Below are 16555 nucleotides of genomic sequence, written 5' to 3'. Positions count from 1 at the left end.
CTAACACAACCTGTGTCCACGTTTTGACTGAAAGGGGACACCAGGACTATATCTGGAGGGTCCAAAAGGAGGGACGGCTCAGGTTAGCCAGGAGAACGCTGCACCGGAGAATCTGGCGTTCAGAAAAACAGGACCGTTCACACAATACACAACCAGAGGGAATGTGTGTGTGTGTGCGTGTATGTGTGTTGCCTGCTGTGTGACTTCACAGCCGTCCCCTTCCAGCTGTGAGGTGACGTGTCCACACGTCGGTGCCGTCTCAGCTGATATCTGGGACGGACTGAGATGGAAAAGTAGGAGGCCTGAAAGGATCAGCTTTCAGGCGGTGGGTGAATCTGAATCTGAGCTCACATCAACACCTCGGTTTCTCCTACCTCTCTCACACACACACGGTGACCTTGACTTTGGACCATACCACTCTAAGCTTGCGGGGAGGGAAGTGTCCCAGCATCCCTGCGTCCGTCGCCGTGGCACTGCGGCTCACGAAGAGGTGAGGAGGAGGAGGGGCGGCACCTTCATCTGATCGCCATGGAAACGTAGCAAGGTTGTTGTCTGGGAGTAAAGGATCTGCAGACAAGGTAGAACCTCCAGCGGGTCGCATCCTGCATACTAAAGCCTGCTGCGTCAGAGCAGAACAGGCTGCACCGATAATCAGACCCATTTCCTCAACTTCCAGCCGATACTTACTGGACAAACAAAGTTTTTTTTCTACCTTCGCAAAACTCTGAAAGTCAGCCAATCCTGTTGCAATAAGCAATCAATTAATCGCTTAACAAATTAAAATGAGCTTGATAATTTCCATTTAGTTTTTCATCTGCCTGCTGCTGGTGTTCAAGACTTCATAATCCATTTTATTTATTATTCTCGGTTGCGTTTTATTTTAAATATTTATGTCTTCCTCTTGTAGAGTAGAGTGTTCTGTACAAAACTAAAGTTTTCTAGTCTCTGACTGAGAGGGCGATCATGAATTACTGTGCCAATATCAATATTACCTGAAAATGGACTCAAAAACGGCAATATTTGGTGTTTATCGCCATAATTTCTGGGACAATTTATCTTGTGGTGTTAACAGTTGGGTGACTATTATTAGCAAGTTGGTAACTTTTTCCTCTTTAGTGACTATTCAGACACACAAAAAAACCAAACAAAAAGCAGTAAAACATGTCAAAGTGTAGAGAATTACTCCTCAATTTAAAAAAGCTTTTCCCCAACAAAGTTCCAGTTCAGTGTGAAAATAACGACGGGTGTGATTTATTTTTTTTCCCCCTCTTTACCTTTCAACTACAATGCTTGACATTTATCAATGCCGACGTCCGGGTAGAACATTAGAATCCGATACTCATTTTTCAGCCAATATCTGGCCGATGTCCTGAGACAATATTGATATCGGAAAACACTTGTACACAGAAAAGCAACAACAGGAATCGTTCTCACTGCAAAATTCAATATTACAATGTCAAATTTTCCAAAACTTAGACATTAATCTAAAGATTCCTGTTAAACTGCAGTTCCTTCAGAAAAAAAATTAATAAGCCAATAAGATTCCATCACTATCACATTTTGGTTAAATTTGGCATTTTGGATTTTACAAATTTTCTAAATTATAATGTATTAAAATTGATTTTTAAGTGTTTAAATGGATTTGCACCTACACCATTAAGCAATTGTATACAGAGACTGCAGAGCAACAGCAGATCTACCAGAGCAGCTTTGGATGGAAGTTGTAAGGTTCCCTTTCGAAGAACCACTTTTGCTCAAAGTGTTCTGTCTGTGAGAGGATCTGCAGTTTGGAACTCACTTCCTGTTCATTTAAAGTCTGTAACCAGTTTTAGAACATTCAAAAATCAAACAAAACTCTGGTTATGTCAGAAACAGACCTGTACCCATTTTTGATGTTTTACATTTTTCTGTTTGTATACATTATGTTGTGCTAATTTAAATGATTATTATCACTTCAATTTTTAGAGTTATTTTTTTAAAAGCCCATCTAGGGACAAGTGCTGCGAATTAGCTGTTGCTATTGCACCATGATGCAAACATGGGACTGCTGTTTTATTCAGTTTGTCTATGTCAATGTGTGTCTGTCCCTATCAAATAAACTTCATAATATAATAATAATAATAATAATAAATGTGGGATCCTTGTGCATTTTCGTTTGCAAAAATATCACATCTGTCTCTTTAAGTGGCTGCATTCCTGGGTCATCACCCTGCTGCACCTTCAGTGAGCTACTATGACGTCAGGAAAAAGCAGCGCCTCACACACGCACGCACACACACGCTCACACACAACCCCCCCTTCCTCGGTGAAATCTGCATTCCAGACAGCTTCACAGAGCTCTCAGACCTGAGCAGCTCCACCTGGACGAGGATTTACTGCAGCAGAGACTTAGCAAAACACAACATAAACAGCAATTCCCTCTAAAACATAATAATATTACCTCATTTTTATTTAAACAAACAAAAAAAAAAAAGATACACAAGAGGAGTATTACTAAAACACACTGTGGCTTTGATTAGACTGCTTTAGCCGTTCCTGATCCTTCTAGGTACAAACAAACCCAATGTTCCCCCGAATTTAAGGCCAGCTGCCTAGCAACAAGCAGGTTAATTCGCCAAATATGTGGAGGGATTGGAGGGTGAAGCCCAGCACAAACCACACCAAAGCGCTGTTGCAACAGCCAAAACAATACAACCCACAGAGAGAAAGCACAGGACCAGTCTGACCACTTCTGCAAATAGACTGAGAAGGCCTTCAGTCAGTGTAATGTCAGCTAGCTTAAAACAAGCTAGCAGACTGGTTTCATCGTGTTTATAAAGAGCTCCAAGAGCCGACTGATAAATAAGTCAATCACGGACTCTGAGAAATGAACATGTGACCATATATGGTCACGGAGTGGAAGGAGGAAGTAGTCAGTCAGGACAAAGAAGGAGTGCTGCATGGGATGGAGAGAGAGCCAGAGCAGCAAGCAGAGGGCTGGCCACACTGTAGCAAAATAATAAAGTTAGCCAAAGATCAACTACAGTGTTGGGTTGGTGGTCTGTGTTTGGTTGGTGGTCTGTGTTTGATGTCCTGGAAGGTTCTGGAGGAAATAACTTCCTGTTTAAAATAGAAAGATAAAAGTTCTGACAATTCTTTGACGACTGAGAGATTTAATCTGAGTTGGTGTAAGTGAACAAGCTGAGCTTCATCATCATATGTCCTGTCAGCTGTTCTTTAAACAATCCGATTCCATTTCCAGCATGGATTTCAAGACTAAAAACTCCGTAATGGAGCACAATCATTTTTGTCAGGGAAGACAGAGCCTTTTTAATTTTAAAAAAAGGCTCGTCAACTAAGCCTGTTGCAATAGATCAATTAAAACAAGCTGGATAATTTCCATTTGCATGCTTGTTTTCCTCTTTCTACCAAAGACTGGATGACAAAAGCTTTCAGTTTGGTGTTTTGGTCTCAACTAGCCCCTTTGTCTTTGAAGAGCAATTCTTTTAGAGACTTAATTTTATATGTTGCTTTGGATGTTTTTATTCATTTTGGATATTTAAATGTTCAAAACAAATGAAACTTTATTGGCATTATTATGCCACAACTTTTATATATTACTTGAAAAAGGTCTCAAAAACAATACTAGTGTTTATTGCATTAACTTCTGAGTCAATTTATCATCCAGCAGAATTTGTTGTCATGACAGGCCAAACAACTATTCTTTGTTTTTCTTTTTTTTTATCTTTTGGAGGTTTTCTTAATGTGGTCAAGCTAAAAAGAAGTTCTGAAGAGAATAGTTTTGCTATGAATCATCACCAGTTTTTAATCTAGCGTCTGTTTAGTTTCTTTGTTGTCCAGAACCAAACAGAGGAGGAGCATGTCTTGTTTGCAAGACCAAGCTGGTGTATGGTCTATATACACTCCAAGTTAAAAGTTACGCAATACAACTCAGAAAATGTTAAGTACATCTTAGCCGTTTTGTTTTTGTTTTTTTAATTTACGACATGGGGCTCTCCTGCCTATGATCTAATATTTTGACGAATCAAACCAGAACTGGATAAAGCGACACTGAACAGACTCCATAAAAGGCAGTGTGAACAGGGTCACTGATTTCAAACAGCAGATCATCATACTGTTATAAATCATTTCAGTCAGTTTGTCCATATCAAAGTTTCTCACAATGGACCGACTTGCTTTAAAAAAAGAACAAAACAAAAAAAAACTCACACACATAAAAAAAACAGCCTTCCTTGCTGGTTAAGCTTGTTAAACACGTGGTGAAAAATTCTCCAGCTTCCTCCTCTGAATAGTTTTATTGCACCAACAGCAAAATGTGGAGGTGCTTCCCTTTAACTTGGGCACAAACACACTGCAGACTCTGATATTGGAACCAAATACCTCTGGAGATATTAAACCCGTCACAGAAAGCAATTAGTCAATTAGTTGTATGATATATTAATGGAGAATATCCATTAAGGCGATTCAGATTTTTCATAAGTAAAACTTTATTTAGAAAGATCTCATATTTATTGTTTCAATTCCGTTTTATTTATTGAGTTTTATTCTGGATATTTAAAAAAACGTCCTCCAGCCACAGTGTTAAATGTTCTTTACTAAACTAAACTTTATTGACATTTGACATGGCATTTCCAATAAATTACTAGAAAATGGTCTCAAAACAATATCGTTTATCGTGATAATTACTGGGACAATTTATTGTGACAGACCTAGATGTGTTTATTCATCTGTTTTGATGTTAAAAATAAAAATATGCCTCACAGTTTTGTTTTGATTTTTTTTTTTAACCGACATGAAAAGCAAATTTTATCAGAAACAGGAAGTTTGGGGTTCTTCCTTCTTCCTGATCAAGTGCATTTCCTGTTGGCGGATCAGTAGTGCCCCTGTGAATTTTGAGCAGGCATGACTGCGCACGTTTCTGTCCCTGCTGCATGAAAACGCCCCGTCAGACCTTTTTTAAGCTGCCCACCTCCGTTCTTTCTAGCTGGAACTCAAGCCAGCCACCCCTCCGTCTCCCCTCCAAACCTCCCTCCTCCATCTAACCCTCTCCCACGCAGGGGCAGATGGAAAACAGTGACCCCCCCCTCCCCACATCACTGAACGAGAAACTCAGAGTCCCGACTGCAGTGGCATTTCTGAGCAGGCTTTTTGCATTTTCATTGGGATGTTTTTGTTCGCCTTTAAGTGCCAGCTGTGAATGCTTGGCTTTGTGGCGCCAAAGAAAGACTGAAATTGAGAGGAGAGAAAGAGAGAAGAGGGGGATAGACAGGAGTGGGAGAAGAGTGGAAAATTGAGAGGGGTAGTGGTGGTGGGGTCGAATCGCAGCAGCAAAATGAAAAAATGAAAGTGCAGAGAAAGGAGTGGATGTGAGAGAGGGCTTTTACTGGGCGAAGCGCTGGCTGCCACGTTTGGTGCCAGGGGGCGAGCGCGCCCCGCCGCACAGGCTCCACCATTGTTGTTTCCACAACAGAATGCCACGCCAGCAGCCTGGAGCTGAGCAGCTCTCACACTCAGAGAGAGAGAAAAAAAAAACACAACCGGGGAGACAGCAACTGCAGAGATACATTTGTAAAAGATTAAAAGTGTTCAATGCAAAGGCTTATCGTTTTGTTCATTTAAATGAACTAAAATGTACAAAAAGCATCAGTTTAACTCCAACTGAGAAAGAAATATTAAGTCTGTTTATGGATCGAAGAATATGCATACAGGTAGATGCTTCCAGGTGACATGTTTACATTCTGGAAATGATGGGAGGTTACGGTTTTGAGGCGTGTAATCGATACAAGGCTGCAGCTAAAGATTATTTTAGTAGTTGATTATTCTAATGATTGATTAGAGTTTAAATTTATTTTAAAATCTATGATTTTATATTTTATTCAATACTAGAAATGCATATCAAAATGCAACAACTGAATTTTTTTTTTATAAAATAAGCTTTTTATTGCCTACACGGTAATAGCATAGCTGATGAATGTTTTATCATCTGCAGAAAGGGATGCATCTGCAGCTAAACACTAACTGATCAGAGCAGCAATTATCTGTTTTTTTTCCCCCCTTTTACTAATTAATCAGTTAGCTACAGGCGCTTAACATTTTTTAATAGAATTTGAAGCAGGTGAAGCTACACATATGCAACTTGAGGAATTCTGGGTGGAATGTATTTACAAATATTTTTCATCTTCAATCCAAAAAAGGTAGCTAGCTAGAAAGGTAGTTAGCGGTAGCTTCAAGTCACAGACAATAATGAGGAGGTTTGAGTGAGACTCAAACTTTGCCTGACAGAAAAGTTTGGCATGATTTTTTTTTTACCCTTCAATACATTTTGTTGTGTACTTTGGAAAAGTTTAATTTTGCAGAAAAGTTGAATTTTATTTCTTTTGGTGTGGTGTGTATAGATCTTTAGCTTCTGTGTCGGTCGTATTTCTCAATAAAGTCATTAACTACTACTTTTTTTCCCCTTTAACAATTAAGCTACAGTATTTGCTGTGGAATCACTAAACAAGGTCATGGACTTCTGGCAAATCAGTTTCATAAATCCGACATTTTTATTTCTCTCAAAGATTTTGCAGTCCAAAAGTTCAATGATGTCAAGGTGGGCAAGTAAAAAAATGTTCTACTGTCGTTGATGGATTGACAGGTCACTTCCTTCCATCTATGGAAACGATGGACACAGCAAACTACAGAAGCCCAAGCAGTGGTGGGGGGGAATCTCAACATTAAATCTTCATAAATAGCAAATTTTGCAACTATTTGCCAACAACTGAAATGAAAACTTCCCCTCCACCCTTTTGCTGATGCCATGTGACCATGTTGGTAATCGTGCCACATAGAACCACCTGTTCTGGTGAAGCACACAGAAGGGCTGTTGTTGCTAAAGCCTGGAGCAATGTGGGCTTAAGCATAGCTATGCTGGAGATGTTAGCATGTGCAAGAGCTGCTTTGCTGGATCCCAGCACTAGTAAAAGCTCATGAGCAGCAAGGAGGAAGAGGACGAGGAGGAGGAGGAGAACACAAACGCAGTGAAAAAAACATGAGGCTGGTCTGGTAGACTGAAGGATACCGGTGACCTTGCTCAGACACCCTGCAGCTTCAGTGTGCTGGAACTAACACGAGTGATATTCTCTGGAAAACATCAACTGGAAAAACAGCAGATGGCTCTTTGATTCCCCACTGTGTCATGCGCTGGCCTTTTTCCTCACAGCAATAAGGATAAGCCACACCGCTGATATTAGACCCTTACAGTGGTCACAGTGTTTTGGTGGAGGTGCTGGAACTGGTCCCAGGTCAGTTTGCTTTCAGGGTGACTGATGAAACCAGAAGCCCTGAAGTCACAGAGTGGCCTCAGCCGATTGGAAACCATGTCAGTCTATCAGGTTTAGCTGGTCATCTAGACAACGCCTGCTGTCACACCTCGTTGGAACGGCCGATGAAGAGCATGTTTGTTGTGAGTAAAAGGGGTTAAGATTCCACGATTAATAATCTGAGCATCATATTAAATGATCAGGATGATTTTATCAGGTCATAATAAATAAAGAGAAAACTGGGGAAAACCGCAGCTAGTAAATATTTTAGCAATCAAGGACTTGAATATCTGGGTGAATCTTCACACACACAGAGTTACTGCATATTTATCAAGTCTAAATTGCAGACTTTCAAATTCCTGTTTTCAGTCAACGTTTTACCTAGTGAAGGTCACGATTAGTATACAACTCTGAACTTAAACAGGCAAAAAAAAAAAAGAAACCAGCTGTGGCCTATTTGAAAAGACGATCAAACCGCCGTGGTGTTACCAACAACTCTGGACTGACTAAACGTCAACTGGATAGTTCTACACTGGACCAAAATCCTTAAGAATGGAAAGAGGAGGAAAAAAATAAAACAAAAACACCACCTAGTTAATGATCATAACAAATAGAGACACTATGAAAGTTTCCCAAATCCCACCTTTAAAGAGGCACTATTATGCGTTTCCCAGGCATATAATTCCATTTTATACTACAATTAAGTAACTATGTTAGCTTCAATTATAAAAATGCTAGATATAGCAAATATGATTTAAACTATAAAGTCAAATTTCTTTTAACATCTTTATGTTGGGATTCCGTCTCTCTAAAATTCCTGCTCTGAAACTCCGCCTTCAGGAAATCGTGACATCATTCCTTTATTAACCCTTTAACTATTTTTTTTTTTTTTTACCAGTGTTGCTCCTATAATGAACTCAGCTGATGCACAGTTCCAGTTTGCTAATTGCTGCTGGCTAGTCTGAAGGAACTGAGTAGGGAAGGGCCGCTCTGTGAGGCAGAAGTTTGGAAACTGCAGCTCAGAGGTGGAGCTACGCCTTGGAGGCAAAGCTAGAGCCACTCAGTTTTGCACAGCTGAATGGTTGCCATGGAGATCAAATGATTTCTCAAACAAGCATGACAGAGTCAAGCAGCCTGATACGTTTTTTGTGTAGGGAATAACAATATTGCATGATGTAAAGCTCAAAAAAGTCAATTTAAAGTTCGGATTTTTCAGCAAATCAACAACCAATCAACAACTTGCTATGCAACTTTAACAATATAAAAAGTGCTGAATTCAGCAGAATATTAAGTGATTTGGACAGATATTTAAAATAATTTCTATTTAATTGCTAAAAAAAACATTCAAGAGCCAAAGGATCTCACACGTTTCACGCTTTGAAAACGGAAGTCTTCTTTGTAAAAATGCTTTGGAGATGAGCTCATTCCCAAAATATGAATCACAAAGAAACAAAACTTGCAAGCAGTAAATTCTTTCATTCACTTGCCTAATGGAGCTTCTTGTTTGCAACATTTACAAAAACAAACACAGCTTTAATTTTTTTCCCAAAAAAAAAGTTCCACGTTGCTTCTCCTGATTTAGTTTAGAAGTTGTTCAACTACTATATTTTTGATGTGAACCTTTGTGGTCGTCAGGTATTCTTGGGGATCCAAAACATTATTAGTCACAGCAGAGTTTAATGAAAGCAATGATTCAAAAGGTTCTGCCTCGTGAATTTTTTCTAAATCAGCCTAGAGACTGATAAGCTGCATTTCCACATTGCTTAGACATTCGTGCTATTAAAGTTGCCTTACGTCATCCAACAGCAAGCTTATTATCTGCAGATCTACCAGGTTATGTTTAGAAACTGTTTGGAGCAGGACAATCAACAGAGAGGCAGCAGTTTTTATTGGAAATATTTGCCAGTGAACTTTAGAAATGGCTTCAGCCACAGATACCTGGGAAAACAAATACATTTTTATGCGATTTGGACTTTAATCTACACAAAAACTGTTTAATACAAAAAAAGCCACACACCAAAGAGGAGATTTGAGAAAACTTGCTTGACATGATTCCAAATCGACATGGTATTGTGTTTTAATAACTTTATATTCTAATACACCACTTAAAAGTAGTTCCACCTATATATCTGTCCACACAGATATATAGGTGAACTGAAGCAATCTGATTGGCTGACATAGGTTTAGCTTTATGCTACACTCCCCCCTATGGGTTTGGCGAGTTTAAAACAACACTCAGGAGTGGATTTGTTTGGGTTTGTGTGGATGAAAACATTTCTAAAACCAATCCCATTTGTACCATTTCTTTATTTTTTCTTTTAGGGTTAAACGATGTTGCATAGATTTTCATTTTTAAAAATACCTGGCTGTGTGTGTACAATGGATAAGTCACAAAAGAAAGAATTAATACTTTTAGCTCACTACTATTTATTGTTCAAATTACATCTATTTTGAATAATAAACATTCAGAGAGAGACTCTGAGCACGATCACTCAGTTTACTAAAAATGGGGCTAAATAAATCCCCGAATACAGTGAACCCTCGCTATAACGTGGTTTACCTTTCGCGGTCTCGCTGCTTCGCAGATTTTTTTGTGTAGTTTTTGTCACAGTGCATTGTGTCCTGCGTCCTAATTGGCTAAACAGTCTCCGAGCTCCTTCTCTGCCCGTGTGCCAATAATGTTACGGTATTTAAATACAAGTAATACAGATTGGCCATTCAGGAAATGAAAGCTGAAAACTTTGAATGCCTGCTGGAAAAAACTGTGGCCAACGCAAAACCCGACCGGAGGCTCACTTGATGAGATCCATCGCTCTGCCGTAGAGCGATGGATACAGCTGTGAATCTCGCGGGGCAGGTTGGAGGAGACGCTTTATCCACGCCTCCGGATCACATTAAGGCCCGATTGATGAACACGCACATCCGCTGACCTGAAAACAGGTTTTGTTCTTTGGTTTCAATGTAGAGTATTTAATTATGCTGTATAATAATTGTAAAAACTAAAGGTAACTACTTCGTGGATTTCATTTATCGCGCGTTATTTTCGGAACACAACCCCCGCGAAAGACGAGGGTTCACTGTACCTAAAATGCAATATTTTGTCACTTTTTTTCCTATTTTTAGAAAAGAATTGAAAAAAGAAACCAAGGGCAGCCATATTATTGTATGTATGAGTACAGCACCCTGCCCTTGTGAATTGCAGTCTCTGAAGGAGTGTGTTCATTTCAACCAGAGACAGCTGTTGACATTTAGAAGGACATAAACTCCTCTGGAAGTTGAGTCAGTAGGAGTAGCCTCCCAATCTGTAGTAGTGCATTCTGAAAGAGAGGGAAATCAATCTGATACAGCAATGAAGGAAAGCCCTTTCACTGTTGGAAAGGCCCTGTTATTCAAGCAGAGAAGAAGCGTGCAGTCAGTCATTCTGATCTGCAGGTATATCCCTGAAAGAAAAAAAAAAGAAAAAAGAAAGCTACAGAGTTTCACTTGAGAAAGTTTTGATGTAACCCGGCCAGGTAAGCTGAGAGAAATTGTAGTGGTAGAAAGCTTAAGACAAGTCTTTGTGTTGGTGAAAGGTCAGATCTCTAAATAAAATCTGGCTTACGGAGAAGTGGCAATTTAAGCATTTGGCTCTATATAATATTTTCCATGGCTTTAGGATGAACACAAGAGGCAAGGTTTTTGCCTGACGACAATATTTTAGTTTCCTTAACATAACAACATATACATAGACACCAACGTAACCAAATGGTATATAAATGATTGCTGAATTGGTATTAAAAAAATCTTAAATGAGTTCATTTGATAAAGGATACGTACGTAATGTGGATCAATCAAAATGGCCAACACATTTTCTAGCAAAGAAGAAGATACAACAGCTAGCTGGACGTCACAAAGGCTGTCGTGTTTTCTCGTGAACAAGTCACCATGGTAACATCTGCTCCATTCATAAATTTTTCTGGAGCAGAAATTGTTTTAACTATAAAAAAGCAAAAGAATTATAATTCTACGAGTCCTAGCTAATAAATAAAAGTCAATCCTTCTTAGCAATGTACCTGTCTTCAGTCTCAGTTGTTAAATGTATTTTTTCCTGTAGCACAGAAAAGGCTAGGATGTGTTTCTTGCTCAGCCTGTCCTTCAGAACTCAACTCAATGTTCCTAAAAATGAGACATATCGGTTGATTTTTGTGAAACGCATCAGGATTCTCCACGTTTGCAACTTGATGCGTCAAAAAATCTGTTAAATAACCAGCCAATCTCAGTTGTGTTGGCATTGTAACACCTCTACTGAACTGACACCTTTTAACATTTTTTTTCCTACAAGAACTAAATTTCAGTTAAGACAATAGGCTTAGATTAGAAGTCCATTAAAAATTATTTCAGAGTCTTTTTCAATTGTCTTTGAAAAAGAGTAACGCTGGTTTCAGAGCAAGAACAGAAAGGGACAGGACATTCTTTCCTCCTAGATGACAACTTTAGAATGGAGTTAAATCACAGAATACTTTATTGTGACACTGTTTAATGCTGGGGTCCACTGTATATAGTGCAATTTAAAAATAGTACTGATCAGTACTGGACTTTCACCAAATTTGCCTCGAGTTTTGTTCCATTCTTCCTCAGTGATGTACAGCTCAGAGCCAGCTAACAGGAACCAGATACTGAACTAACTGTATGTTTGGAGGACTTTGGTTCAGACTCTGTGTTCAAGCTTCAGAGCACCTTGGAGGCTCCGCTTGCAGGACTTGCGCTTCTTCTGATGATTCAATCCGACAGAGAAACAAGTTTAATTCCATTAGGTTGCTCAAATCAAATTGAACCCGTCAACCTGTCACACCCTTAACAATAGCAAGTACACAGTGGCCTTTCCTCTGTCTACAGAATAAAAATACACACCTGCAGTGACATAACTATGATTTCATATGCGTGTTTTAATGATCTAGCTCCTTCTGTGGGAGCTGTCAAATTTATATCTGCAGTCACACTGGGTTCTAGATTCACGTGTCTTCTCAGGTGTGTCTGGAAAGTTCCTCCTACCTCCTTGCTCATCGAGTACATGTCATTTTGCTCAATCTGTTCATACTTGTCAGACTGTTTTTCTTCCCAACTCTTACTACAGTAACGAGTTGATGGTCCAAAACCAGAAAATGACCATGAGCATGGATTATGAAGAGTCAAAAAACATTTTCATACCTGATAGTTCAGTCCAAACTATGTTCTACTGGGGATCAAAATTGCAACATTGGTTACATTTTCCGCTCATGTGGTTTGCTGTCACACTGCACTGTGTCAGACAAATCAAATGTTTTGAAAAACCTGTTCACCTCCTCACCTGAGGGGGAGCAACACCAAGAACCACTGAAGGAAACGACAAAAATCTCCAAAGACACCGAGTGCAGCTTCCTTCTTCACGGAATGCTGTAGGTAAGAGTCATTTCTCCTGCTACCACTAGAGTTGCTCGTTTCTTTTGGTTGCATTTACCCAGAATGTCATGCACTACGGTTCGCATCCTGCTTCTGGAACGGTTCCCGGTCCGTTTGGCGTTCACGTATGCATTCGAAGCGTATGAGAGTTCACTTCAAGCACACCCACACCTAGGTTTGTAAGCTGACCGCAGTTCGCTTTTTTGGTCCACATCAGAGTTCGATTGCGCATTCACAACTCCACAAACAAACTGGAGTTGGAGCAAAGCAGGCGAAACGGGGGTGATGTGAATGAACCCAGAGTCCTGATCTGGAATTGTTTTCCTTCACTTTTCCCGTATGTTGCATCACAAAGCAGACAAGCATGAAATCTAACCTGGAGGCAGTGTCGTCATGCACTTCTCACATACCGAGCAAACAACCTGTAATTACTCTTTATCAACAGTTGTTGGTAAAATTTCATGCAAATCCACATCCTGATGATTTGCACATGCTAACAATGTGCTTGCATCCATCCAGCCACATTATTTTGAAGACAAAAATCAATCATCGCCACTGGCTCATCACAAGCTCGAGTGTTTACTGCATACAGAGAGGCCGTCCGTGTTCCTGGCCGATCAGCTCACCTGGGTCAGGATCCTGTATTTATCTGGGGAAGTCAACCTCCACTGCCATGTAACACATAACAAAAGCTGCAGGAACAACAGTGGCCTTTTCTTCGAAAGTACATCTACAATTACCATGCCAAACCAACAACATTGGCAACAGAAGCAAGAACGATGGCCAGTGCCGATATTTAAAGCGGCAGCATCAAGTAAAAATAAGTCTTTTTTGAGTTTCACATCATGTCATCTCTTCAACAAAAACGTACCTGGAGTGTCCCTTGATTCTTTCATGCATGTTTGAGAAATCCTTTAATCTCTATGGCAACCACTCAGAGGTGCAAAACGCCTGGATGGACCTAGCCCCGCCTTCGAGGACAAAGCTCCTCCTCTGAGCTGCACTCTCAGACCTTCTGCTTCACAGAGCAGCCCTCCTCCATGACTCCCTCACTTAGTTCCTCTGGACTAGCCAATAGCAATTAGTAAACACCTGGTGGAACTTTTGAGCTCATTATATGAGCTACTTCTCAGTGCAATGCTGGTCAAATTGTTGTTAAAGGGTTAATAAAGGAGCCAAGTTGTGATGACTTCCTGAAGGTGGCCTTTCAGAAATAGTGGGAGTTTCTTAAAGAGACAGAGGCCCAATTTCAAGGCACTAAATTACAAAGTCAAATTTCTTTTAAGTCGCATTTTATATCTACAGCATTTTTGCAGCAACTGAAGTTGACATTTACTTGACTGCTATGAAATGGCACTATGTGCCTGGAAAACACAAAATACTGCCCCTTTAAAATCTGAGTAAGACAGGAACATAGAGGTGGAGACGCATCATGTGACTCATGTGCATCTTTAGACACAGATCTACTCCACCCCACACACACACACACACACACACACCCTCTCAGGGAAAGAAAATACCCAGAACAAATGATAACATCACCAGTACTGCTGGTTGAAATTTACTCACAAAAGAACAGCTGATCCAAAACTCATAATTAGTCTAGTATCATGGTCAAGAATAAATAATAATAATAATTTTTAAAAAATGGCTGATTAGTAACTATTTTTATCATCAGGAAGATGTTTGAAATGACAGAGGAAGCCTTCTAAGGAGATGCTTAACTCCAATAGATAACAGGGCAGAATGTATTACATTCAAAGGAACAAATTAACCAATCGGGAAGCCCGATTTGTGGCGTTGTATTGAGAACATTGGTGGCTATTTGGAGATCTCCATAAAGGTGCTCTAGTAAAGCTAACTACGCTAACCATGGTCAAAATGTCACCACTGTAACTATTGTTGTTTAAAACGATGGTGAAATCCTATTTAATTTCAGAGCTTTGTAACCATAGTAACTCCTCTGGTCCTAATACAGATAATTAAATGGCTATAGCAAAAAACGCTTCCTAAGGCTGGAAATGATTACGAGAAATTAATTCACAATCCAAAATGTTGGGTAGTAAGGCAAGACTTTATTTTTTGAAAAACTGCTATACTTTCTGAATGGTTCTTGTAGAAGAAAAAAATATGCATTTTATTTGTTGCACTTTATTTTGAAAATGCAAAAAGAGGAAAAAAGGGATCTAATGTTGAATCTGATGTTATATTTTTAAAAATACTTCTGCTCCACAACCTGAATGATCTTACTGTACTGAATAGAAAGACAAGCTATGTAATCTGCTTTTGAGGATTTACAATAATCATAATCAGCTAACACAAAAAATGATAAATAATAGACCACGTAATCCCTGATGGGTCCACTTTTAGTTTTTTGGTTTTTTTCCCTCTTCCAAGTCTGTAAATGTTTAGAGGCTACTGCTGAGCATTAATTGTATTTATCCTAGAAAGAAAGAAAAAAATCATGTTAAGAATTTTGAAGATAAATTTAAATGAACAATGTCTGAAAACCCTAAAAACTGCCTTTATTGCGGGGATTTTTATTTCTACCATTTTCATTTTGTCTACCGTTTGTATCATGAGAACATCAACAAAGTGAAAAAAAAATGACTAAGTGCAATTACTGTGTCCAGTTTAGTGATAAAATAAAATACATACTTATAAATAAATAACACCTCTTTACGAGTTCAGTAGTTCAAGACGGGTGTCCTGAAGATGCCTTTTTAAAAATGGGTATGTTTTTGTCCATTTTCAATAGCTGCATTTCTGTTTGTAGGGGCTATTAGTGCTGTCGTAGATATAAAGTTACCTAAAAAACACAAAACAAAACCACAGAAAAACAAAAAGTAATCGTAACTAAACCTTAGCTCCATAACTCTCACCCCTACTTGAGGCCATGGTTCCTGTAGGTTTATCTAAAAGTGGAAGATGATCAATTCTCATGTACACAGTGTCATTTAGCAATGTTCACACATTAACACAACACTGTGACGTTTTCAGCCGCCCCACCAAACCTCAATAGAAAAACTTTTCTTTTTAGGAATAATTATGGGTTAAAAACTAATCAATGCTACACCTTATCTGGTATCTTTCCATTACGTCCAACTTTTCGAGCCACAATTAGTAAAGTTCAAGATTGCCATTTACTTTGCATGAATATCCAAGTTTGTTGTTGGCAAATGAAGCTGTTGCATACAATCGAGTACTTCTTACTGGGCTAATTAATACATATAGATGAGTATGGGTTGTAATACACACTGGATGACATTAGATTAATGGTTATTTAGTGACAACAAGCCGAAGTAATAACCTTAATACTGCGACATGAAAACTAGTAGAAATTAATTGCTGGTATGGAGAGTCTGACGTTACTCTCCATACTGAACCAGAGCACAAGCACTCCAAAGCAACGGCTAAAACAAGGGAGAGTCAACATTTCCAGGCTGAAAGCACCACGGTGTTCTAAGAAACAAACAATTTTATACTAATTTAGTCTAAAGGAGCCGTGAGACGTGTAATAGTAGCTGGCTAAGAGGTGTGCCTGTGTTCTCGGACAGAAAGACCAGTGTTGTACTCCCGAACGTAAGCTAGCCAATGAGTCAAGCGAGTTCGTTAATGTTCCCGGGTCAAAATAAACCCAGAGTGCTACAGAGTTTAGGAAAAATAGTCAACAAGCCACAACGAATAGACAGTATGGAGAACTCACCCTCTAGAAGCCTGGAAATCAACGAGTCAACGTCCAACTCCCCCTCCGCCATTTCTGTAACGCAAAGCTCTCTATGCCCGCCGCAGTCTGGCGTACAAGCAGCGAGGGCAGGGCACCGCCTCAACGCACA

General features: G+C 39.4%; 1 protein-coding gene across 1 annotated transcript in view; it reads right to left on the bottom strand.

Moving 5' to 3' along the window:
• The window catches only part of LOC103140626 (serine/threonine-protein phosphatase PP1-beta catalytic subunit), a 25955-nt gene extending 9400 nt beyond the window's left edge, over window positions 1–16555 (bottom strand). Inside the window, exon 1 of the mRNA XM_007555862.2 lies at window positions 16426–16555. Coding sequence (XP_007555924.1) covers window positions 16426–16477 — 52 coding nt within the window. The 5' untranslated portion in view covers window positions 16478–16555. The remainder of the gene's footprint in view (window positions 1–16425) is intronic.

The sequence above is a fragment of the Poecilia formosa genome, unplaced genomic scaffold (assembly GCF_000485575.1).
Source record: "Poecilia formosa unplaced genomic scaffold, Poecilia_formosa-5.1.2 Scaffold73, whole genome shotgun sequence".
Taxonomy (NCBI): Eukaryota; Metazoa; Chordata; class Actinopteri; order Cyprinodontiformes; family Poeciliidae; genus Poecilia; species Poecilia formosa.
Note: the sequence above shows the minus strand (reverse complement) of the source record. Positions and strands in the feature narration are given on the sequence as shown.